The sequence below is a fragment of the Corythoichthys intestinalis genome, chromosome 6 (genome assembly GCF_030265065.1).
Source record: "Corythoichthys intestinalis isolate RoL2023-P3 chromosome 6, ASM3026506v1, whole genome shotgun sequence".
NCBI lineage: Eukaryota > Metazoa > Chordata > Actinopteri > Syngnathiformes > Syngnathidae > Corythoichthys > Corythoichthys intestinalis.
In genome coordinates, this window is record NC_080400.1 from 28,555,661 (window position 1) to 28,579,359 (window position 23,699).

The 23,699-nt window shown below is 40.8% G+C and overlaps 1 protein-coding gene across 4 annotated transcripts in view; it reads left to right on the forward strand.

Annotated features, from left to right (window-relative positions):
* Nucleotides 1-956: 956 nt before the first annotated feature.
* picalmb (phosphatidylinositol binding clathrin assembly protein b) overlaps nt 957-23,699 on the forward strand; it is a 34,947-nt gene continuing 12,204 nt past the window's right edge. For 2 of the 4 annotated variants that reach the window (XM_057838345.1, XM_057838347.1), the window contains exons 1-13: nt 966-1,635; nt 4,413-4,555; nt 4,692-4,767; nt 4,846-4,948; nt 8,722-8,815; nt 9,327-9,438; nt 9,504-9,610; nt 9,693-9,734; nt 16,479-16,564; nt 16,644-16,767; nt 18,888-19,021; nt 19,311-19,411; nt 20,603-20,713. In XM_057838345.1, coding sequence (XP_057694328.1) covers nt 1,506-1,635; nt 4,413-4,555; nt 4,692-4,767; nt 4,846-4,948; nt 8,722-8,815; nt 9,327-9,438; nt 9,504-9,610; nt 9,693-9,734; nt 16,479-16,564; nt 16,644-16,767; nt 18,888-19,021; nt 19,311-19,411; nt 20,603-20,713 — 1,363 coding nt within the window. In that variant the 5' untranslated portion in view covers nt 966-1,505. Of the gene's footprint in view, nt 1,636-4,412; nt 4,556-4,691; nt 4,768-4,845; nt 4,949-8,721; nt 8,816-9,326; nt 9,439-9,503; nt 9,611-9,692; nt 9,735-16,478; nt 16,565-16,643; nt 16,768-18,887; nt 19,022-19,310; nt 19,412-19,571; nt 19,725-20,022; nt 20,107-20,381; nt 20,475-20,602; nt 20,714-23,699 lie in introns of all 4 variants that reach the window. The other 2 variants (XM_057838344.1, XM_057838346.1) reach the window with 2 other exon arrangements.

Consider the following 23,699-nt stretch of genomic DNA (forward strand, 5'->3'; position numbering starts at 1 on the left):
TTTCCCTTTTAGATTTTCAATTAAAAAAGTGTGTGGGGGGGGGGCGCGACATATTATTTTAATCTTTTTTATTATTAATATATCTATTTTTTTTATTTGTTTATTTTGAATAATTATTTAATTCATTTAATTCATTTTTTAAGTAAAAAAAAACACAAAAAAGGAAATTATCACTCTTTTAAAAAAATATTTGTTTTTCATTTTAAAAAAATAAATATTATCCTTATTTTGTTAAATGTTTACGTAAACATGTTTTCTAGAAAAAAAAACAAAAAAACAAAAACCCAAACAAACAACAGCAAAAAATAAGCAGTAAATGTTCTGATTTCTGTAATCAGCGAGAATCATGAAGTCAACCCGAATAATTTACTTTAGCGGGCCAAAAAAATAAAGTGGCAGGCCAGTTATGGCGTCCTTACCGCTAGTTTGACACCTCTGCAACAGTGTGTTTGAGGGTGTTTTGCTGGTTTATACGGAAAAATATGCTCACTATGTGAAGTCATTTCAGTGGTGTGCGTGTGTGTGTGTGTGTGTGTGTGTGTGTGTGTGTGTGTGTGTGTGTGTGTGTGTGTGTGTGTGTGTGTGTGTGTGTGATGAGGAGGGGGGTGAATGAACGCTTTTGTTAGTGTGTATCGCTATAGGAGTGTTTTTATTAGTATGAGAATACAAATCACTCGTTAACCCATTAGCTGTCATTGACGGCGATTGATGTCCAATCCATTTTGAACCCTCACAGTTCAAAGGGATTGGGCGTCCATCGCCGTCAATGGCAGTGAATGAGTGAATGAAAACGGCATTCTATTTTTACTTGGTTAATCTTTGCCATGTTTGTTTTTGAATTCTTGCGCTGTCAGTTGCAGCTACAGAGTTAATTATAACGTTTTAGTGACGCTTAAGGTAAAGCTAAATTACATCCATACTTCAACTCGACTGAAATCAGTTCTTAAAGTGCACCTACGTCACACCGGACGGTCTCCCATCTGATCCAGGGTCAGCGGGACGTCGTGTTCTCCTGACAAGTTCCGCCATTTCCCCCACCTCGGGCCCGTCTGCGTACTTCTTCCGTCGCTCCACTGCGCTGCATCGGCGACGGCGGCACCAGGAGGCGGAGCGGCCGTAGGCAGGCTGATGCAGGAAGGCAGGCAGGGATCCGGAGTGCCACAGCGGGATGAGAGCGAGAGCGATAGCCGGGGCAGATGTGTGCAAACACCGCAACCCTTGAATGTGTGACGGGCAGCTAACGGCACAACGACACATTGTAAACGTTTGTTGTTGTTGTCGCCACATTCCGCCCTCCTTAATATAATAGCCGATTAGCTTAGCTCTGATTTCATACGAACCACCGCGGTGGCAGAAGTAGGAGTCCGGCCAGGTTTCGGAAGGAGGCGGACGTTTAATCTCCCTCCGCTAGGGGCTCATTGACGAAGATAAACGCCGACAAGTGTGGGTTTTTTTTTTCGTCACAGGGAATATATATTTTTTTGTGTTGTACCGAGTGAGCGAAGATGTCGGGGCAGAGCATTACGGACCGGATAACAGCAGCCCAGCACAGCGTAACGGGATCCGCTGTATCCAAAACAGTATGCAAGGCCACCACACACGAAATAATGGGCCCGAAGAAGAAGCATTTGGACTGTAAGTATGCTTAAAGGTCTCCTTTCTTTTCGATTTTATGTGGGAAATGACGTTAAAAGCCCCCCAGTGGTAGCGTTATGGCGGCTGTGCTCGAATGACTAGGCCTCAAAGCCCGAGGCGCCGCTAACATGCCAACGCTAGGGAACGACATTAAGATCTACGTTTAGCGTAGAATACAGCTAAACAGGCTACAGATCCTCACGCGTATGTTTTCCACTTAGTCCTCAATTACTGTTTGTTGCTGTTTATGAGCGAAAAATGTCATTTGTTCATGTTGTAGGCACGCTTTACCTGTCAGTTTGTAATTGAAGCCGACAGTTGGAGTAGTAGTAGATGCTAACCACATAAAAATGACAATATGAGCGAGGACCTTGTTATGACATTTCATTAAAAAATACGGCTTGAGCTTTGACTGATTATCACCTTCTCTTTCTGTTCATTTGGGGGAAAATCAAATGGTGATATTCAATATTGATTTAAATTTTTTTTTTTTTTTTTTTAAACCTATCGGTCCCATTTTGTGACGTTGGCTGGTAGCACACCTGTTGTTCTGCTCAGGTGACTACCTTGAGCTGTCATGAGTTAGAGCAGTACTGAGCAATCTAGAGCCAGAGGTATATTTAAAGTCAAAAAACAAATTATGTATGTCCATAAGATTCACAAGGGGGCCAAAACTCGGTTTACACTTTGGAAAAAAAGTCAATTGTATCTCATTGACAGCGATTGACGACCAATTCAAAGCAGCCATTGATGGCGAGGACGTCCAGTCCGTTTCGACTGGGAGCTCATAGCTGGCTCTCCCAATCAACGTGGATTGGACGTCCACCGGGGTCAATGGCAGCCAACGAGTTAAGGAAGGGAGGGAAGGAAGGGAAAGGAAGGATGTAACGCCACTTTTACCATCTCCAGTAGGTCAGCACAACAACAAAATCAATTTGAAACCCAAATCCTGGTTACACTGTACTGTTAAAAAAAAAAAAAAAAATCTTGGTTTTAATCCCAATTCCTCCTTGATACAACAGTATATGTTGTGAGATTACCTTGTAATTCGTAGTTTTTATCTTATATATTTTGAAATTTTTGAAACTTTAGTCTCGTTTTTATTGGTTTTAGCTTATCACCATTACATTTAGAGTGACCCTGATTTACACTTTGCTCTTTGAGCCCTCACGTAACATGATTTATTTCACTACGGGTTATCTTTGTGTGTCCAACTGACGCAAGGCAAGTCATTCCCCTCAGCATGAATCATCATGGCTGTCACAAGAGTACATTTGTATCCATAAACCTCCCCGCCTCCCAAAACCCCCCAAAAATAAAGTAATCACAGTGACATGGCACTTCTTCCTTCATATTCATGCTTTTTGCGCTTCTTCACGAGGCCGCGCAGTCAGTCACCCATGTTAACTAGCAGACACTTCCCGAGAAGGTTATCCTGTCCTACTTTGAGGGAGTCAAATATAGGACCGAAAAAAAGAAGACAGCCCCAATTACAACATCGTTCTGATCCTTGTTTCTGAAAGCCATCGATATTAAATCAATTTTAAAGAAGCAGGTCGAGCAGCTTTGACTTGCAACCCTGGGCCAGCACGAGAATGTTAAAAATGACATGAACCACAAGAAAGTGGGACAGCACATGTATGATTTACTGATGGCTGGCAGCGGGTGTTATCAGTGAAGAGAAAACATGAATTGAACACACTATTTGCGCATTGCTGTTAAAAGGATTGGTTGGATTGGGTTGGTTCATTCCCAAATCAGGATATTGTAAGGTTCAACTTTGGACCAAAGGGGAAAGAAAAACACTGTAATATTAATATTGTAGCTAGTGCTGTGTGATGTTTTAATATAAATATATATCACAAATTTGGTGGTCAGTATCACTATAAAATATACTCAACTATATTTTCCATTTTAAAACAATGTGATGATCTGGCAATAAGTATCTTAAAACAATAAATAATATGTGAGTTGCTCTGCGTTGAACCAATCATGTGCCTTACATAGGAGTGTGTTAAGTTAGCTAGAAGTACACCACAAGTTAGTTTGATGAAACACTCTTAAGTCATTTGTTGTAGCCCAGTAGTGAGATAGCTGAGAAGGTGAGAAAATGAGCTTTCCCTCAGAAAAAAATGACATGACAAGAATCAATGAATGAAATTGACAAGGCAAAAGTTGCTCAATACAATGCTTCCTCATGCTGCAATTCTGAAAACTTATTGGCATTGAGAGAGGTCTTGGATCACGCCATGCGCGACAGTTTGTTAAACATTAAGATTTTGAGTATATGCTAGGGACTATTATAGAATAGATTTCATAGGATGATTATAAACACTTTACTCTATTGGCGTTTGAATGTTGTTCTAGCAAGTAACATGCACATTGCATGCACATGACTTACTATATACAGTCTACGAATTTAACCTGTTGAGGTATGCAAAACTCATCTCTTCCCTCACCACTGCGGTCACTTCTGTTTATTCATAGTCTACAGCAGCAGCAGGTGTTGGTCTGCTCATGGGCTCAATGTGTTTTTGGAAATACGTGACATCTCATCATGGGTTTATTGTAGATGAAGACAAAAATATTAGAAGCCCCATCAGCTTTGAAGGCACCAAAAAGACATCACTTTTATGGCTTGGAAATCCCACCTCTGGTTATTTTTAGGAAGCACGTGAACAAGTCACAAGTCATTGTATCAGAACTTTTACAGTGTATTTCGTAATGATATAAAGGAGGGAGACACAATCTCATATACTTTTGTGGTTTTGTATCAGACTTGATCCACTGCACCAACGAAATGAACGTGAACATTCCCCAACTGGCCGACTCGCTGTTTGAGAGGACCACAAACACCAGTTGGGTGGTCGTGTTCAAGTCATTGATCACCACGCATCACCTCATGGTGTATGGTAATGAGGTAGGACACGCAGACTCTTTCACGCTATGTCAGATAATCCCACTACCACGCAGGCAACTGATGTCAAACAGATTATGATTGCATGTATTATTAGATTAGTGCCTTTTAGTAATACCCCTTCTACTCCTATTTGCAGCGTTTTGTGCAGTATCTGGCTTCAAGAAACACATTATTCAACCTCAGCAATTTCTTGGATAAAAGTGGTTTGCAAGGTAACATCAAGACTTGACTTGTGCAATTCATGAATTTTACTCATTTTGTAATATGTGACGTGAATTTGTTTATTCCAGGCTATGACATGTCCACGTTTATCCGGAGGTACAGTCGGTACCTGAATGAGAAAGCTGTTTCCTACAGACAGGTTGCCTTTGATTTCACCAAAGTTAAGCGAGGGTAAGACAAAGAAAGTGTTGTTGTTGTTTGACTGTTTAGGGCAGTGATCGCCAACCTTTTTTGCACCACGGACCAATGTAATTAGGGCCTCTTTTTTTTTTTCACGGACTGGCAATGTGTGGCAGAAAATTACAGTAAATATAAAACAACACGATGGGGCTAAAGACTAACATTAAGTGCAGGTAAAATTAACCTTTTTTTAACAGTGGCCTCTCCTAAAACTTGACAGCAAATATCCTTGGTCGCATAATGAGTTCTTCTCCAATTGTGAAAGGTTTCTTGACTTCAGCAATACGGTTCGCCATGAGGTATGATGCTGTCAGTGCTTTTGTTGCCTCGTTTGCTAGCTTTTAGCCACATATTATGGGGAATGGACTTGGTTGTAGGCTGCTCATCTGGCTTCGGAGTTTTCCCCGTAAAAAAGCCGTCCAAAGACGCCGCTGCCCGCAGCACACAGCCAACAGCAGCTAATGTTACTGTTTACATTGACTGATGCCAGGCTGCTATAGGTGTGTAAACACCCCAGTAATGGCAGCCAACCACTGGATGGCGACGTGCACAAATCTCTACTCGGATTTGTCAGTAGAGTAGACAGGCATATTGTTGTGTCAGGAGGCACATGCCAGATTGCGGTCGTTAACAAATGATTTATTATTTCTCGGCAGCCCTGTAGGAAATTCGCCACGGACCGGTACAGGTCCGCGGCCTGGTGATTGAGAATCACTGGTTTACGGGAGAAGTACCAGGAATTACCCGGGTTCGACACTTTTAGACTTGTGTCGTGTTGGCGACTTGGCACTCTTTGCAGGGAGGGCGGGGGATGGGATTTTATGGTCGGCATCGACAAAAAAATAAACCACACATTTCCAAAGATGGACGATGGCCTGTCTCTTCCTTTACTCCAAGATCAAAAAGCAAATTAATTTCGTTATGTTTTCAGTGTAATTTTGCTATCTTTCTAGTATCAGCCTTCGCGCTGTGACCCGGCAATTAATCAGCTGCTTTCAAACATGTCGCATCCTGGTTAAGTCCCAGACATTATACTATGATATGACCCGGTTATTGTCCGTCTCATCTCCGTGTCAGTCAACCCAGGAAATAGCTTTCAGACATAAGGGCTACCCGTTAAATCCCGGGGATTAACCGGAGTTCAACGTATGTCTGAAAGGGGCTTTTGAAAGTGCTCCTTTTCTGGAAAAAATACAAAAGGTCTCTCAAGAGGCGGCAGCACAGCCCAGCCCAGCCCAGCACCTATAGAGTAGTAAATTGAAAAATAAAGAAAACAGTGTTCAACTATGGAATCTAAAAGAGAACTTTCGTTTTTTTGTTATATTAATTGCATGTAATCACATGATTAACAACCTATGCTTCACATTGTGGCGACAGTATTTAATATATTCAGCTGAATGGCATGTTCATGGCATTTTAAGAATGGGATAGTAATTAGTATTTTTAAAATGCGTGACTATTAATTTGTGTCAAAATGTTCCCCACTAATAAAAATAATCAAGATTTTAATTTTTTTATATCCTTTTTTTTTCTTCTTTTTTTTTTTCTTTTAAACAACATTTTTTTAAATTTATCATTTTAAATAATCTGCCCTTGCCCTGATTATACTGTATGTACACCTTGGCTTCTGGGAGGCACTGTGGCACTTTGCAAATAAGTACATACTAACTGTACCGTAGAGTAGTAGAGAAACTGATAAATCTTTGTTGATAAAAGTTGTTTTGTGCAGCATCCAAAATAGCTTCCGATTGTTATAATTCTTGTTTATAAATGTTCCCAAGGCCTTTATTTGTGAATACTTATTGTTTTTAGAGTTAAATACCTTGACACTCATTTTGGTTAGCACGTCAATGGCATATTTTATGGTATTTTGGTAACATAGGAATGCGATTTTTTTAATCTATTATTTTTAGTAATTATTATTAGGTGTTATTCCACTCAAAATGCTGCATCTATCCACCCGTGCCTTCAAAATTGCAACCTCAGCATGTGCTGTGATGTTCAAAAAAAATTTCTTAACAAAATGCTTTTGATGACATTCAAACCACAGCAACATTAATGAATGCCACATTTTACAGGCAGTGTCAAAGTAGCGGCAGGAAAGCCATCATTAAGAAGTAGTCTCTTTGAAGTCTTTCCTGTTTGTTAAGGCAGACAACACAACCCTGCAACAAATTAGTGCCGAAGTTTAAAGAGCATATGACACCAGAAAAAAAGTCTTAAATGGCATTATTATGTGAATTAGAATCATATTTTGAGACGATTCGACTATATACAACAATTTAGCAAAGCGCAGATGACGAGAAATTAGTCTTTTAATCTGCCGGTTAGCCACGCCTACCATTATAGGGCTTTAGCGTCCCCAACAGGTGGATGACGTCAGCGGTAGACTGGGCTCATCGGTTTTACTATTCAGCCCATTGAGGGGGAATTGTTCAGAACGAGGAAAACGAGACGAAGAGAGCCGCAAAATGTCATTGTTTCAGTCTCTCTACTCCCAATATTTTTACAGGATATTCTTTTTATTCAAGTATTTTTCCCCAATAGCTATATAAATGGCTTGAGAAGGACCAGTCAGCCCGTTGAGGGGGAACTATTCACAATGAGGAAAACGCGACGAAGAGAGCGGCAAAATGTCATTGTTTCTGTCTCTTCAATATTTTTACAGGATATTCTTTTTACCCAAGTACTTTCCCCAATTGCTAAATAAATGGCATGGTCATGACAAATAACAATCTTGTGCTAAATGGAATATAAAATAATAAAAATCCATTTATTCAAGACGACATGGCAAAATTACTCCATAATGGTCAAAACAGTCGACTTCACCTTTACTGTCACACCTCCCAAACGATATTTTATGACACCTAAATCGGACATATGTAATTTCCCTTCCCCGGCTTCGGAGAATGTAAACAGACCAGGAGTGACAGCTAGCCGACATGCTAACCCGAACCGAGGGATGTTTCAAAGTCTTCGAAGTGGAAAATCACACATAACTAGCCTGGATTATTTGACATGACCACCCGGTTGTCGAGTTTCTTTGCGGATCGGCAAACCGCCCGGCGGAAAGCAATTTACAGTTCGTTCCCTGGAGGAGGGTGGCTGGAGTTGTTGTGCAGCTAACGTGCTAACAGCTAACTGCTAATGACCATGAGGATAGCTTTTTACATGCCTCTCAATGATCAAACGTAAGTAGTCCTTTATTTAAATGAATTTTATAGTGTTTACTTTGTAATCACTGTATTCGTATTTGACATAATACAAAACAAGATGTTTACTCACTTCCTTGTAAGTCCAATGGTCCCACAGTAAATATCCATGGTGAATGGGAACCTTTTGAAACTCCAAAAAGGCGCATACGCCTCTCCCGCACACAGAATGATTTTTCTGCAGCCGTTTGGCTGGCGTGATGCAAAAAATAAAAGTATTAATCCGCAAAATCAGCTGAATCCTTCGTCTTCATACACAACAGTACACTGTATAGTGAAGAGAACGTCTTCTACCGTACACGTCACAGCGCCCTCCTCCTCAATGCAAGACCGAAGCCGGAAGTCACTCATTTTAATGGCGCGGGATTCAAAAAACTAAATAAATATAGCGATCGCTTCCACACACATCCAAGCGGTCCATGTCATTCAGGGGCATAAAATACCGCGTGTATTATGAAATAAACATGCTTTTTCGTGTCACAGGCACTTTAAGAACGATTTGTGTGATTATCTTACTGTGTCTGCTGACTTTTCCCACCCATTTCCTCACAGAGTGGACGGTGTCATGAGGACCATGAATACAGAGAAGCTGCTGAAGACCATCCCTATTATTCAAAACCAGATGGACGCCCTCCTAGATTTCAATGTGAGTTGGAGGTGAAGCTCCCCACACCCCCAGTGTACACTTTGAAATGGAATCTTATCTATAGACACTTGACAATCATGTGGCCCAATTACACTTACTAGAAATAAGTCAAACTATCTGCCAGTGTTTCAAGTGAATTTTACTAATAGATTTCTTGAAATAAGAAAAACAACTAGCTGAGAATGCGCGCAACAGACTGGTTCTAAGCAATAAAGTAGTCAATTTAATAGAAACAAAACTTACCAACTTCTAGATGTATGGGCTTAATAAGAACAAATAGTAATATTTACTTAAGATAAGTGGAATAATATTACACATTAATAGGTTAACTAGTCTTTAACACTCAAAACAAGATAGAGAAAAATAATTGACTATTTTCAGGAAAATAATCTTGTTAAAACAGTATAAATTTGCAGTGTGCACAAGTCTGCTGCATTGATGCTTTCCCTCACGCCACAAAAACATAAATGTCAGGCGTATGTGTAAACCATGGCTCATTGTTTTCCCGCAGGTCAATGCCAACGAGCTGACTAATGGAGTCATCAATGCAGCCTTCATGCTCCTCTTCAAAGACTCCATCAGACTTTTTGCTGCCTATAATGAAGGCATCATCAACCTGCTTGGTAAGAAAAGCCTCTTATCCTCCTGGTCATCACACCAGCGTGCACTACTTACCGTTTTTCCACAGAGAAATACTTTGATATGAAGAAAACCCAGTGTAAAGAAGGGCTGGACATCTACAAAAAGTTCCTCACCCGAATGACCCGGATATCAGAGTTCCTCAAAGTAGCTGAGGTATGATGGTCTTTTACAGTCTGTTTGTCGGTTCCCACGTAGGGAGGGGAAAAATAACTTGGCTCTCTATGTGCTCTAACAGCAGGTGGGCATTGACCGGGGAGACATTCCAGACCTTTCGCAGGTAAGCTTACAAGCTAGTTTCTCTCGCTTGCCCTATCTCTGATGTGTAGACTAACTGGCCAAAACATCAGGTATACAAGAGCTGTATTAGAATTTTTAAAAAATACCTTTTATTACAAAAATGCTCAGTGTTTTTTTGGCACTGTCAAGATTAGGGTTGGGTATCATTGGGTTTAAATGATACCAGTTATTACTTGGTACTTGATACCAGTTATTACCGTATTTTTTGGACTATAAGTCGCACCTAAGTATAAGTTGCACCAGCCAAAAAATGTTCAATGAAAAGGAAAAAAACATATAAGTCGCACCTGAGCATAAGTCGCATTTTGGGGGGGAAATTGATAGAATCCAGCACCAAGAACAGACATGTCATCTTGAAAGGCAATTTAAAATAAAAAATACAATAGAGAACAGCATACTGAATAAGTGTACAGTATGCTAACATTACATGACGCTAGACTTTAGATCGGGCCTAAAAAATCCAGCCCGACCCGACCGGCTCTCAGGTATTAAAGCCTACCCTGCTCCGCCGATCAATTAACTTGATTTGCAGGCCTGAGCCCGAAAAAACCCTGAAATTTTATGTTTTATCTGTTGGCACGAGCCTGAAAAAAAGAAACGAAATTCTATCTTTTATTTGTGAGGAATCAGGAGAAGGAGGAAATGTGGGGATGCGATGCGTGGTTGCGTTTTGTGTGATCACATTTGTGACTATGCCTGTGTATATATGCATAATGATGACAAATTAAAGCCTGTCTTTTGTAACTAATTCTCCCAGTTAAACAAGACTAAGATGGATATTCAATAAACATATCTTTTAGATTTGTGTGTCTGTACTAACAGGCGGATAGTGGATTTGACATTTATTTTTAATCTCTTCTTGTTGGCAGAATGGTTTCTCAATGTTTAGATAGTCTATGTATTTTATGATCATTATAAATGCATTTACACAACAAAATAACACTGGAAAAGTTTGTTAAATATATTTCTCGTATGAGAACAAAGCGCCACATTCGTTTACATTCAGCGAAGCAGACACAGGTTTCTGTATTGCATCTTCAACAATTTGAATCCTTTCCACACCCCACTCCTACCGCAGTTGTTTGCTTTTCAATTCCCCTGTCTTTAGTTTGTTTTTCACTCCAAGCTGCTGCATATCGAAAAGAAAATACGTGGATGGACTCACGGAGGGTGCCAGGGCGGTAGGGGAAGATTGAAAAGGGAGCGGGGCTATGGCGGTCACGTGCGCAGGCATGCACAGCGCCTTCTCTGTTTTATCCAAATTATTTATTTTATTTAACATCCATACATCGTTTTAGTATAAAGATATGAATATATATTTATTTTTAAAAAGTTAGCGAGAGAGGAGTCCGGCCCGACCCGACCGTAAATAATCACACATACAGTGCCTTGCAAAAGTATTCGGCCCCCTAGAATCTTGCAACCTTTCGCCACATTTCAGGCTTCAAACATAAAGATATGAAATTTAATTTTTTTGTCAAGAATCAACAACAAGTGGGACACAATCGTGAAGTGGAACAACATTTATTGGATAATTTAAACTTTTTTAACAAATAAAAATTGAAAAGTGGGGCGTGCAATATTATTCGGCCCCTTTACTTTCAGTGCAGCAAACTCACTCCAGAAGTTCATTGAGGATCTCTGAATGATCCAATGTTGTCCTAAATGACCGATGATGATAAATAGAATCCAAATGTGTGTAATCAAGTCTCCGTATAAATGCACCTGCTCTGTGATAGTCTCAGGGTTCTGTTTAAAGTGCAGAGAGCATTATGAAAACCAAGGAACACACCAGGCAGGTCCGAGATACTGTTGTGGAGAAGTTTAAAGCCGGATTTGGATACAAAAAGATTTCCCAAGCTTTAAACATCTCAAGGAGCACTGTGCAAGCCATCATATTGAAATGGAAGGAGCATCAGACCACTGCAAATCTACCAAGACCCGGCCGTCCTTCCAAACTTTCTTCTCAAAAAAGGAGAAAACTGATCAGAGATGCAGCCAAGAGGCCCATGATCACTCTGGATGAACTGCAGAGATCTACAGCTGAGGTGGGAGTGTCTGTCCATAGGACAACAATCAGTCGTACACTGCACAAATCTGGCCTTTATGGAAGAGTGGCAAGAAGAAAGCCATTTCTCAAAGATATCCATAAAAAGTCTCGTTTAAAGTTTGCCACAAGCCACCTGGGAGACACCCCAAACATGTGGAAGAAGGTGCTCTGGTCAGATGAAACCAAAATTGAACTTTTTGGCCACAATGCAAAACGATATGTTTGGTGTAAAAGCAACACAGCTCATCACCCTGAACACACCATCCCCACTGTCAAACATGGTGGTGGCAGCATCATGGTTTGGGCCTGCTTTTCTTCAGCAGGGACAGGGAAGATGGTTGAAATTGAGGGGAAGATGGATGCAGCCAAATACGGGAACATTCTGGAAGAAAACCTGTTGGTATCTGCACAAGACCTGAGACTGGGACGGAGATTTATCTTCCAACAGGACAATGATCCAAAACATAAAGCCAAATCTACAATGGAATGGTAAAAAAATAAACGTATCCAGGTGTTAGAATGGCCAAGTCAAAGTCCAGACCTGAATCCAATCGAGAATCTGTGGAAAGAGCTGAAGACTGCTGTTCACAAACACTCTCCATCCAACCTCACTGAGCTCGAGCTGTTTTGCAAGAAAGAATGGGCAAGAATGTCAGTCTCTCGATGTGCAAAACTGATAGAAACATACCCCAAGCGACTTGCAGCTGTAATTGGAGCAAAAGGTGGCGCTATAAAGTATTAACGCAAGGGGGCCGAATAATATTGCACGCCCCACTTTTCAGTTTTTTATTTGTTAAAAAAGTTTAAATTATCCAATAAATTTTGTTCCACTTCACGACTGTGTCCCACTTGTTGTTGATTCTTGACAAAAAAATAAAATTTTATATCTTTATGTTTGAAGCCTGAAATGTGGTGAAAGGTTGCAAGGTTCAAGGGGGCCGAATACTTTTGCAAGGCACTGTAAATCGCTCCAGAGTATAAAACGCACCCTCTGCCAAACTATGGAGAGAGAGGAAAAAAAAAAAAAACAACCTGCGACTTATAGTCCGAAAAATACGGTACTTGGTACTTTTTAAAACTGTTTTAAAAACTGTTCTGGTGCTTAAATGGTTCTTGAAGCTGCCCACTGTGCCAGTGATGATAATAGACGTCCAATCATGTGGCTTTTTTTTACTCCTTCTGTGAATTTTAATTTGTCACTAGTTGACGTCCAATCCATTTAAACTGTGAGGTCTGATATAAAATGAACTAATGTAGCCAGCCCTCCCAGTTCAAATGGATTACATGTTTATCGTTGTCAGTGAGTTAATTTGCCAGTGCCAAAATGGATGCAACTTGGAGTATATTTTTTTTAAAACAAAGTAAAAATATTAACTTTTACATAATGCAATTTCTGTGCCCTGCAATTGGCTGGCAAACAATTCAGGGTGTACCCCGCCTAATGCCCGTAGTTAGCTAGGCTTGGCTCCAGCTCCCCCATGACCCTTGTGAGGATAAGCGGCTCGGACAATGAATAATGAAATTTCTAATTGTTGGTGTTGCCTTACCCTACTCTCTGGGTCGAGAATAGGGCCACTGACATCACGCTTGTTTTCGGAACAAGTGCGCGTGGTAAATACCGGGTTTCTGTACCCAACCCTAGTCAAGATAGGCATGTTTTGTGGCTCTGCACGGCATCCAACTAAAAGCTGTTTCCAATATTTCACTCTCAAAATGAGATAGCTGTGATATTAAAAACAGCACTTGTTCACCACTGAAAACTAGATTATAATGATAAACTCCTGACAGAGGTGAAGGCAAGATATTCATTACAGGTCTTGTATTGAGTTCATTAGTCCTGATATACTTGGTGAGGTTTCAGTGAATGTGAGACAGCTGATCGCATACAATTGAGATGCCTCTTTCAACATGACCGACAATTGTTGCAACCTGAAACTATTTAATATGGCCACTATTTGCCATGCTGTGTACTCTCTGCATGCTTTCCCTCTTAAGCGCATGCCTCCACAGGAGGTGCACTCCTTCCTGTGCTTTTTTACTTCCTCTTTAATATTTCCTTTCAAACCTCTTCTTCAGCACCTCCTTTTACAGTAAATAAAGGTGTCAGGTCCACACAAATGTTGCTATAGTGAGTTTTGCACATTGACAGTTAAGGTTGCACACAAAGATACTGTAGGTGCTGTGCTGTCGGCGGTTTATTAAATAGCCTCAAATGGATTCCTTCCCTGACTGTCACCACCTTTATATTCTGTATTCTCCCCTTATCTTTCCACTTTAGTTCACAGTCTGTGTAAGTACTATCATTTCCACTCTTCTTCTATGTCTGTGACTTGCTTCGCTGGTGTTGTCTTTTTTGCATGACCCTGCTTCGTTTACATGAGGTTGTGTGAAACAACCAAGGGGATAGAGACAAACACAAGTGGGGATGTTTTCCTGGCGTAAGGTGTAAAATCAGTGTAGCTCATTTCCTGCAAAATGGCTGCCCTGTTGTGCTTAGTGGTTGGCCCATTTCAACAACCCACTGCCGATTGTTGAACATGCCGCGGTTTAGTGAGTCATCCCATACACGTGTTGCTCTCATGCAGGGTACCTGTATAGTTGGAATGCAGTCATTGGTGCATCAGTGGTGGGCGACTGTCTATCATTAGCTTTCTATATGGTGGCACTACAGATGACTGTAAACAAAATGATACATTACGTTTAAAAACCCAGAATTGTTTCTTGGCAAGAAAGATAAGTTTTAAGATAAGTAGTGAAAACATGTGCCAAGACCGAGAACAATTGAGTGATACATTGCTGAGATATAGCCATGAACTCTTTTTCACCTCAGTCAGCCAAATGTTTTTGGTGAGGGACTAAAACAGGCTTGATGAAATATTCTGAGATCATATGTACAACTGAGTGCTCTTTTTTCTTCAAATGACTATTCCATGCAATTGCAACTTCCTCATTCATAATATCTTGGCCAATTTCTACCACTACATTGTGAAATTAATAATCAAGTTCTTCCTACAAACTTCAATTTGCTGAAATAGCAGAAAGCTGAAGCATATGGATGTCCAGCGTTAGGTTGGCTATGGGCAGGAGAAAAGAGGAAGTAGTAGTCATAGTTTTATCTTCCACGGACCATCTAATAAAGCTGATTTAGTTGCTGCAGTGTTTTAAATAATATAGAAGTAGAAACGTAGAAAAACTACCCAATAACGTCATCATAGCCTTTTTATTGAAATTGTAAATTTAATCTATTGTGAAAACTTATCATTTGCAGCCGTAGTAATAATAAACTGAAATTATACGTACAGCGGTACCTAGACATGCGACGTAAAATTTTACTTGTCATTTGTCTCGACACATGACGACATGCTCGAAATACAGCAATTTATGACAGCGTCGCAATTTCATTCTTTACCCACAAGACGGACACACAGCGGATTTTCTTGTGAGATCAACATGACTCCCAAGAAGGTTGGTGTAGGTGGTGAAAAAAAAAATGGAAAAAGGTGACGATTACCATTGAAATTAAGAAGGAAATAATGAAAAAATATGAGCGTGGTGTGCATGTGAGTTAACTGGCTCGACAATATGGCCGGCCTCATCTGACATCAGTTCACCAGTCTATATGTTAAGGTGAGAGTAAAAACGCTTTTTTAAAATTTACGATTCTTTATTATTATTGTAGCATCGGCAAGGAAGTCGACAGTTTCACCAGGTTTTTAATCATTTATTTCAAAACTTGTGCAACACAACACTGCTACTGTCCGCCGTAGCCGACGCCAACAACATGGTGCAACACAACACGGCTACTGTCCGCCGTAGCCGATGCCAACAACAACATGAAATGAGAAAGTTAAAACTTCACACTCTTCTGCACCTCCCTCTCTCTCTCTCGTAAGTCACACGGTCCTTTCAGGAACAGCGTGCAAAACACAACTGCCACATTAGAACCACACTTGTTACTTTATATTATTCTGATTTGTATTTCTAATTTATTTGTATAGCTATTAGTAATTGTACCAGGAGTATTTATTAAGGATTTAGCGGAGGGTTTTGGGCCGTGGAACGAATTAATTGAATTATAATGTATTCTTATGGCAATATCCCGCTCGACATACGACCATTTCAACTTACAAACCAGGTCCTGGAATGAATTAAAATTGTATGTAGAGGTACCACTGTACTGTAATTGAACATTAAGCAGCTTCAGAAGTTTTTTATTGAACTTATAACCCTTCAAATGAATATAAATATCCAAACGGTAGCCTTTTCCTCAAGGTCAGTGAGAACAATATAACTCATTTTGATGTTATACTGCTTTATTGAAATACTACCAGATAAATAACAATTGACCAGTGACATTCGTTAGTCGAAGAAAGATTTGGTTGACAGAAATCCATTAATGGATACAAGTATCGATAGAATACAGTAATTGATTCTAAAAAATAACCGATAGTGAGACTTACTTTGAAGTAGTACTGGGCAATATGGCTATCGCCAAAATTGAGTAAATTACTGTAAGTTTCACCCAAAATTCTTTCTTTTGTCAAATTTATACTCTATATGATCTTGCATGGTTGCCCACCACTGCATTTCATGTGTCAATGTTCACATATACATACAAATTTAGTTTGTGGTGTGTGAGCGGCATCCTGATTGGTTGTCTTCTCACCATGACAGGCTCCCAGCAGCCTCCTGGAAGCTCTGGAGCAGCACTTGGCTTCTCTAGAGGGCAAGAAGGTGAAAGACTCCACGGCAGCCAGCAGGTATGTTAATTTGCCAGTCACAGCCCATTTCCTCAGGGCCGCAATTGCTCGCATCCAAGCATGAGTGTCCATCCCGCAGGGCCAGCACTCTGTCCAATGCAGTGTCGTCACTAGCGAGCACAGGAATGTCTTTCACCAAAGTGGACGAGCGAGAGAAGCAAGCTGCGCTGGAAGAAGAGCAGGCCCGACTCAAAGCGCTAAAGGTGAATACATGTTGCAGACATTATCATACTCTTTCACCTCTCTGCTTTGTCTTAGGCCAGGTTCAGACTGCAGGTCTTCATGGACAATTACAATTTTTCGTCATATGCTTTTTTGGCGTGCCCGTTCAGACTGCCTTTTTCCATTGAGCCCGTTCGAGTATTATGCATGCGCACTAACCCGCATCCAACACGCCCTGAGCAAACTGACCTACATGCGCAGAAGCAATCAAAACGAATTACTTCACATGCTGACTCGTTATTCTAGGGTGACCATATTTTGATTTCCAAAAAGAGCATACAAATAAAACATAAATAATCCCTGTTTAATCTTATAAAGTTTGTATGCGTTGATGGAATACATGCACTAGGGGTGGGAACCTCTTGGTACCTCACAATATTATACCATGTGCGATACAAAGCTCACAATAACATTGATCTCAGGATAGATCTCAGGATATGGCGATAGAACGATTATCAATACATTGGTCAGGAAATCATTCTAGGATATTCTACAAAACAACTCAAACAGAAAAACAACCTATCTTCATCCTTCTGCTGTAAGTGTATCTCAAGTAGACATCCAATCCATTTGAATTGGGAGGGTGGCAGCAAATGAACCCCTCCCACTTTAAATTGACCCCTCCTACTTTTATGGCCATCGGTGGCAGCCAATGCCAGGCAATGAGGTAAATTTATTTCAGGTCATTACCTGTTGATTTTTAGTCACTTCCTGTTGATTTTGGGGCATTTTATGGGTCACTACCAGTTGATTTTGGGTTGCCGAACAGGAAGTGATCTGGGGATGAATAGGCAGTGACTTAAACTCAACAGGAAATGACCTGTTCATGCCCCGAAAATCAGAGTGACTGTGAATCCTCTGGTTTTGAATGAACAAATGTTCTTTCACCCTGAGATTCTGCATCAGCTCTCTCTCGCGATAAACCGTTGTTTTGTAAGCCACGTGCTCAGGGTCCGAATTTCCTGCGTCAATGTGTTTTGCTAAGTCTAACATGTCCGTAATTAAATCCCGAGAAAACTCATGCAAAACCTCAGCATTTGCTGACATGTGCCATGTTAGGAAGGAAGAAGCAGTAGCTGGACTCATGAGCCATGTAGCTTGACTAGATGCACTCAAACTCCGCCTACTTCACGCTCGCCTACCGAGCTTGATGAGCCAATGAGAGATAAAATTATTTAATGCAGTCCAAGGGGAACAGTGTGCAAGAATGAAATGAATAAAACGTGAAATAAATGTTGAAGTAAATGTCAAATCGATAAATATTGAAATAAATCAATACATATTGCAATAAATACCGAAATAAATATAGGAATAAATGTTGAAAAAAATACAAATTTAAATAGAAGTATTTTTATGACACATTTAATTATTTATTTGATTCTTGCACTCCTGGTCCTCCATAGCATTCCACCACCAACCGTACAAGAGTGTGCAGCACCCATCTGAAGGTGTGCTGCGCTCACTGTTGATTTTATTGTTCAATATCTTGTTCACCTTCCTTAATCTTGCTTGTACTCGTGTTGCTGCCTCTAGTGTTTAATTATGGTATACAGTACTTGGGTAGAGCTTATCGATGCACCGGAGAAACTATCAATTCACAATGACAAAAAAGTAACATTTAACGCAGGAGACAATTTAAAAAGTACATATATGTGTTGTAAAGGTGAAAAGCACTACTTCATATTTGCAATCAAGTAAAGTACAGATACACGAAGATGTACTTAAGTACTGTAACAAAGTACTTTTACATCGTTACATTCCACCACTGGCTAGGCGCTAATGGTAATGCACAGCTCCATCGCTGCTGTCCTCCCTGCCTGTCTCACTCTTTGCTCATGCAATTGCTGCATGAATTCCGTTTTGGAAGACTTGAGAGTTCAGACTGCCGCCACTTTTTGAATAATGTAGCCCAAATCGGCTTTAAACTTATATCTGAAAGTGACCCAGATCGGATTTGAAATTGTCTACTTCTATGCGACTTATCCTGTTCAGACAGTCAAGTTAATGCCTCGCTCGAGTCGGAAAAGCACGAAAAAAAAGGTTTGTGCATTAAGACCTGCAGTATGAACTTAGCCTTAATGTAGTTACTCCCAACTTGCAGGAACAGAGACTCAAGGAGCTCTCCAAGAGGCCCTCCTTCGCCACCACGGATACGTCGCCCGTCTCTACCACAGGAGGAACTATTAACACGGCTCCAGCTATCGATCTCTTCTCTACACCGAGCTGCTCCAACGGGTACTTTACATTAAATCATAGATGGAGCTGCAAGCAGACAATATTTTCGACCCTTTTGGTCGTTTTATCATTTTGGTAAATGATAACCAAACAAGCAAACAAACAAAGAACACCTGGTATGATGTAGATGCCAAGTCACAAGTAAACCACTTGGGGGAAAAAGTTTTTTCAAACACTTATTCTTATGTAATTTTGGGGTGTTGAATGTGAATCTGCATCTCTATTCTCAGTAGAGGGCAGCATAATACTTCTAAAACATTCCATATTTGTTATTCAATTGTGTTTTCAGTGCGGTGAAAATGGAGAGCGATCTTTTTGACCTCCAGTCAACGTTCCAGCCACCCATGCAGTCCGCCTCGTCGGGGCTCCCTGTGGCGACAGCGTGGGCAGGTAGAGCGCCGCCGACGCGGCCCTCGAGCGCCACCTGTGTTTTATTTTTTTATCTGCTCCGCATGCTTTTTTTCTGACGTCCACCAGTTCCTCTCCACTCGTTTTTTGTCTTTCATTTTCTTCTGTCTCACTCTTTCTCTCTCTCTTTGCCTGCCTGTAGATCCTTTCACCTCCACGGAAGCTGGAGACGACTCCATGCCAAACCTTAACCCTTTCCTCTCAAAACTCGTTGTCGATGCCTCTCACTTACCTGTTGTGTCTTCAGACGGTGTTAGCTTTTCCACTAGGACATCTGCTCATGAAATGTTTGGTGGTAATGAATCATTTTGTTTTTCCTCATTGTCCTCGCTCATGTTCGTGTAGAAGCATGATGTAGCTTGTTCATTCTCCATGCTGCTCTAGTTTGGATGTTGCCTGTGGAGCTAAAATCCTGCCTTTTCCAGTGAAAACTTGATTTTCTATATCAAGATGTCACTCAAGGCTGAATATCGTCCTGCTTAAAAATGACCCTCCCACCAACCCGCTTTTTGATGACACTTGGTTCTGTGGTGTGTTGCTATAGAGCTTTTAAGTTGTTTTTCCTTTTACCAATACTATGTTTGATTCCCTAGATCGTTACAATCCCTTTATTGACTCAAACTCGTCAGTTTCAACCAATAACAAATGCACAGTGCGGCTAGAACACTCCATCTCAGGTACTAAAATGGTTCTTGCGTCCTGCAAGTATTGGACCATATGCAATACCCCAACATCTTTTGACTTAATACTATGTTGCTCCCTTCCTTTTACAATGCCGTTCTATAATATTCCACTTTTTTGTGACTTTAAAAACTTTAAAAATCTTTGCTGGCTATCTGTTCTATCGCTTTGTTTGCCTTGGTCCTGAAATGCCTTTTTACTTTTTTTTTTTTTTTTATTGCTCTGGTTCTTCCTCTCAAATTTCTTCTTCCTGCTTCCTGTGGCGTGTCAGACTCCTTCTGTGGCCCAGTGTCCATTGCCCAGCACCTCCCACACCAGGCTCCCTTCCCCACAGAGCCCTCTACTGTAGCAGGTCTATTCAGAGGTATTGAAGGCTCTCTCTGTGAATCCAGCTCCACTGCTAGTTGACAACTCCCAATGCGTGTAGAATTGAGACCCGTTTGAGAGGCATCGCTTGTTTTAATTGCAGCTGCTTTCTTTTTCATCTTAAAGGATACTCAGCGCCTCAGCCCCCTTCCCAGCCACCTGCAGGAGGTCTACAAGTGGACTTTGAGTCTGTGTTTGGAGCCAAAGCTTCAGGCAGCAACAGCCTCAATGCTGACGGTGAGGATGCAACATATTGGCAATTTGTTTCATGTATTTAAAATGTAGGTGCTTAAATTGTATATAATGTAGCATTGTTGTCTGTTGTGTGTCTTGCATTTGGGGGAAAATGCCAAATTCAGTATATGAAGATTAACTCCCTGATCCAAAGTTCAATCTTTTTCATATCTGGCGTGTATGTGAGGTATCACAGCCTGAGCACGACTGCGTTGAACTATTACCCGTTAGGCCTGGTGCCCCGTGCTGGGAACAGGAAATTCCCATTTTTTATGAGACAGGCTCCTCCTCCAAGGAAAATAAATCATTTGACCTCTACCTTGCATCAGGGAGCCTAAAGACATGTGTTCAGATGCCTGATGAAAAATAATTGAAAAATTGAGGTTTCGTTGAAGTGGAAGGGTCCAAACAGGAAAGCGAAAATGACAGTCGCCATTTTGTCTTGCCACAAATTTTGAACAGTCACAACGTGGCAGTTATGCAACATATCTGCGCCACACTTCCTGTGCTTGGTGAGAGTCGTACCCTGAAGGGTACTGTAGGGTCATTTGCATCAATCCTCCAGCGCCAACTAGTGGCAACAAAGTCACTCATTTTACCCATACATGTCCAGTTCTTTTCAGGTTGGACAGTGCAGTTACAGGACCTTTTTGTTATGATGACCCTTTGTTCACCATTAAAAGGAAGTAGATTTCTTCAGGGACTTACGTAGCTTATAGAGACACAAACTTTGGCACACTTGGTTGAATTGGCCGAATCAGAAGTTTGATTTTGGTTTAGAATAAGGGCGTGGCTGCACAGCCCAGTAGTGCCTCCTTTTTTTATAGGACCCTCTTCAATAGGGATTTTTCTCCTAGTTGTGTGAATGTGTTTGTAATCCCCAAAAAGATGCGAGTTTCAAGCATGTTACGTTCTCATGAGATGATGAGAGGGGGAGGATCTTTCAACACCCGAGTTGCGCCAAACTGCGAGGGCCGTTCAGTCCTGCTTGCAGGCTTAGTTCTCCTAGATATTCATAAGAGTTGTCAATTGCTCTTGAATTTTTTAAATGGTGAGGCCTGAACAACAAAGAAAAATTACCTCGTGTTATCTGAATTGTATGGGTATCAACAGAAATCTTATTCAGGTATCTCGATTGGATCCATGTGGCATGTGTAGCATCTCTGGCTATGCTAACAGTTTCTGATTAGTTTTGTCAGGAACACAAGTTCCAACTTCACTTTGTTTGTCTTCACTGGCGGAGTTTGACTTCTGTGGGAGAGGGTGCAAAACATTTTGATGACCCCGAAACGCAGCATCAGCAATAAAATTAGAAGATATATGCTTGGTTAGTAGGGTAAGGGTCTCAAAGGTGCTAGTCACATGATCTGTTCGAAAAAGAATTTTGACCCATTATGACCCATTTGTAGGATTCTTGTTCATTTCATTCATTTTTGTTTTATTGCTTTACAGCTTTTATAAACATTCTACCAGCTAGCTCTTTATTTTAAATTCATATACAGTAATCCCTCGTTTTTCGCGGTTAACGGGGACCAGAACCCCCGTGAAAAGTGAAAAACTGCGAAATAGGATTTGCTTCACATCAAATTTCGAAGTAAACAGTTTATTCACATATATTTACGTATTGTATACTTATAGTAAAGTACGGTATTTAAATCTGTTGACAGTAATTACTGTACTGTCCTTATGCAGTCATTCTGATGTGTGGGAGAAACGTGGATAAAAAGAAGTTAAAATTCCCCTAGAGCTGTTGGTTTGTAGCTGGCTTTGTGTGCTTTCAAAGCAGGTAAAAATGGAGAAAAGTACTGCTTAATACCCGCTTGAAGGTCGTGGCGATGTTTGGCCGGTGCTCCATTTGCGGGTAAAAGTTATTGAAATTTACCCAGGAGGTGTTGGAGGTTTGTAGCGGGCTTTAGGTGCACTAAAAGTGGGTAAAGATAGTCCTAGAGGTGTTTGGCAAGATAGATTGCCCCACTATCAGGTAAAAAAAAAAGTTACGATTCCCCCTGATGTTGTGGAGGTTTTGTTGCGGGCTTTGGGTGCTCTCAAAGTTTGTAAAAATGCTCAAAAGTCTTGCTAAAAATGAGCTTTGAGGTCTTATTGTTGAAATCCTCATGTAAGACAAGATAAAATAAGATGAAAGGCTAGGCGAGGCTACGATGTGCGCAGCCAATCAGCTCACTGGGTAAAGCCACTATTATTGGCGGTCTAGTTTGTCAAATAATATAGGGGAGGTCCCGATGGCGCAGCCAATGAGCTCACGGAATAAAGCCACTCTTACTGGCGGTCTCGTCGTGTCAGTCATTGTAGGGCCGGTTTTGATGGGGCTCCTTGGACTTGTCGTCTTAATCTCGCACCAGCAACCAATCACGCATCGGTTGAGTGCCGGTAGGTTTGTACAAAGCCCCTGAGTCGTTTACAGTATGTTTTGCTGCGAAAGTCTCTCTCGCACCTCGAAATGAAATGACACATAATTTTTCATTTTCATTTTTTATTAAAGCTTTTTAAAACCCTGCGAATACTTGAAAGCGCGAATTGGCAAGGGATTTCTGTATAGGAAAGTCAGTTACATGCAATGACAATTTTTGGCCACGGGGGGGGTGGGGGTTGGGGCACTGGCCCGCCTGCCTCCCCTCAATTTCCGTGTACGGCAGGGGTCCCCAAACTACGGCCCGGAGCCACATTTGGTCCGGCCCCCTGGAAAAAAACAAAAATTTGTATTTTTTTTTTTCTCTTTTCAATAGTGTTATTTATTTCTTGTTTTTTTTTCTGTGAAGAACCCAGAGAGGGTTATTTGGTTATTATCTATTTCATTAATAGTGTTGTTATTATTATTATATTATTATATATTTTATTATATTATTTTTTGTTCCGTGAAAAATCCAGAAAGGGTTATTTGATTGTGGCTTTCTGAAAAACTACATTTTTACATTTAGGCACTCCTGCAATCGTCACACTTTTTCTGTTGCAAACTGACCCCGGCCCCTCA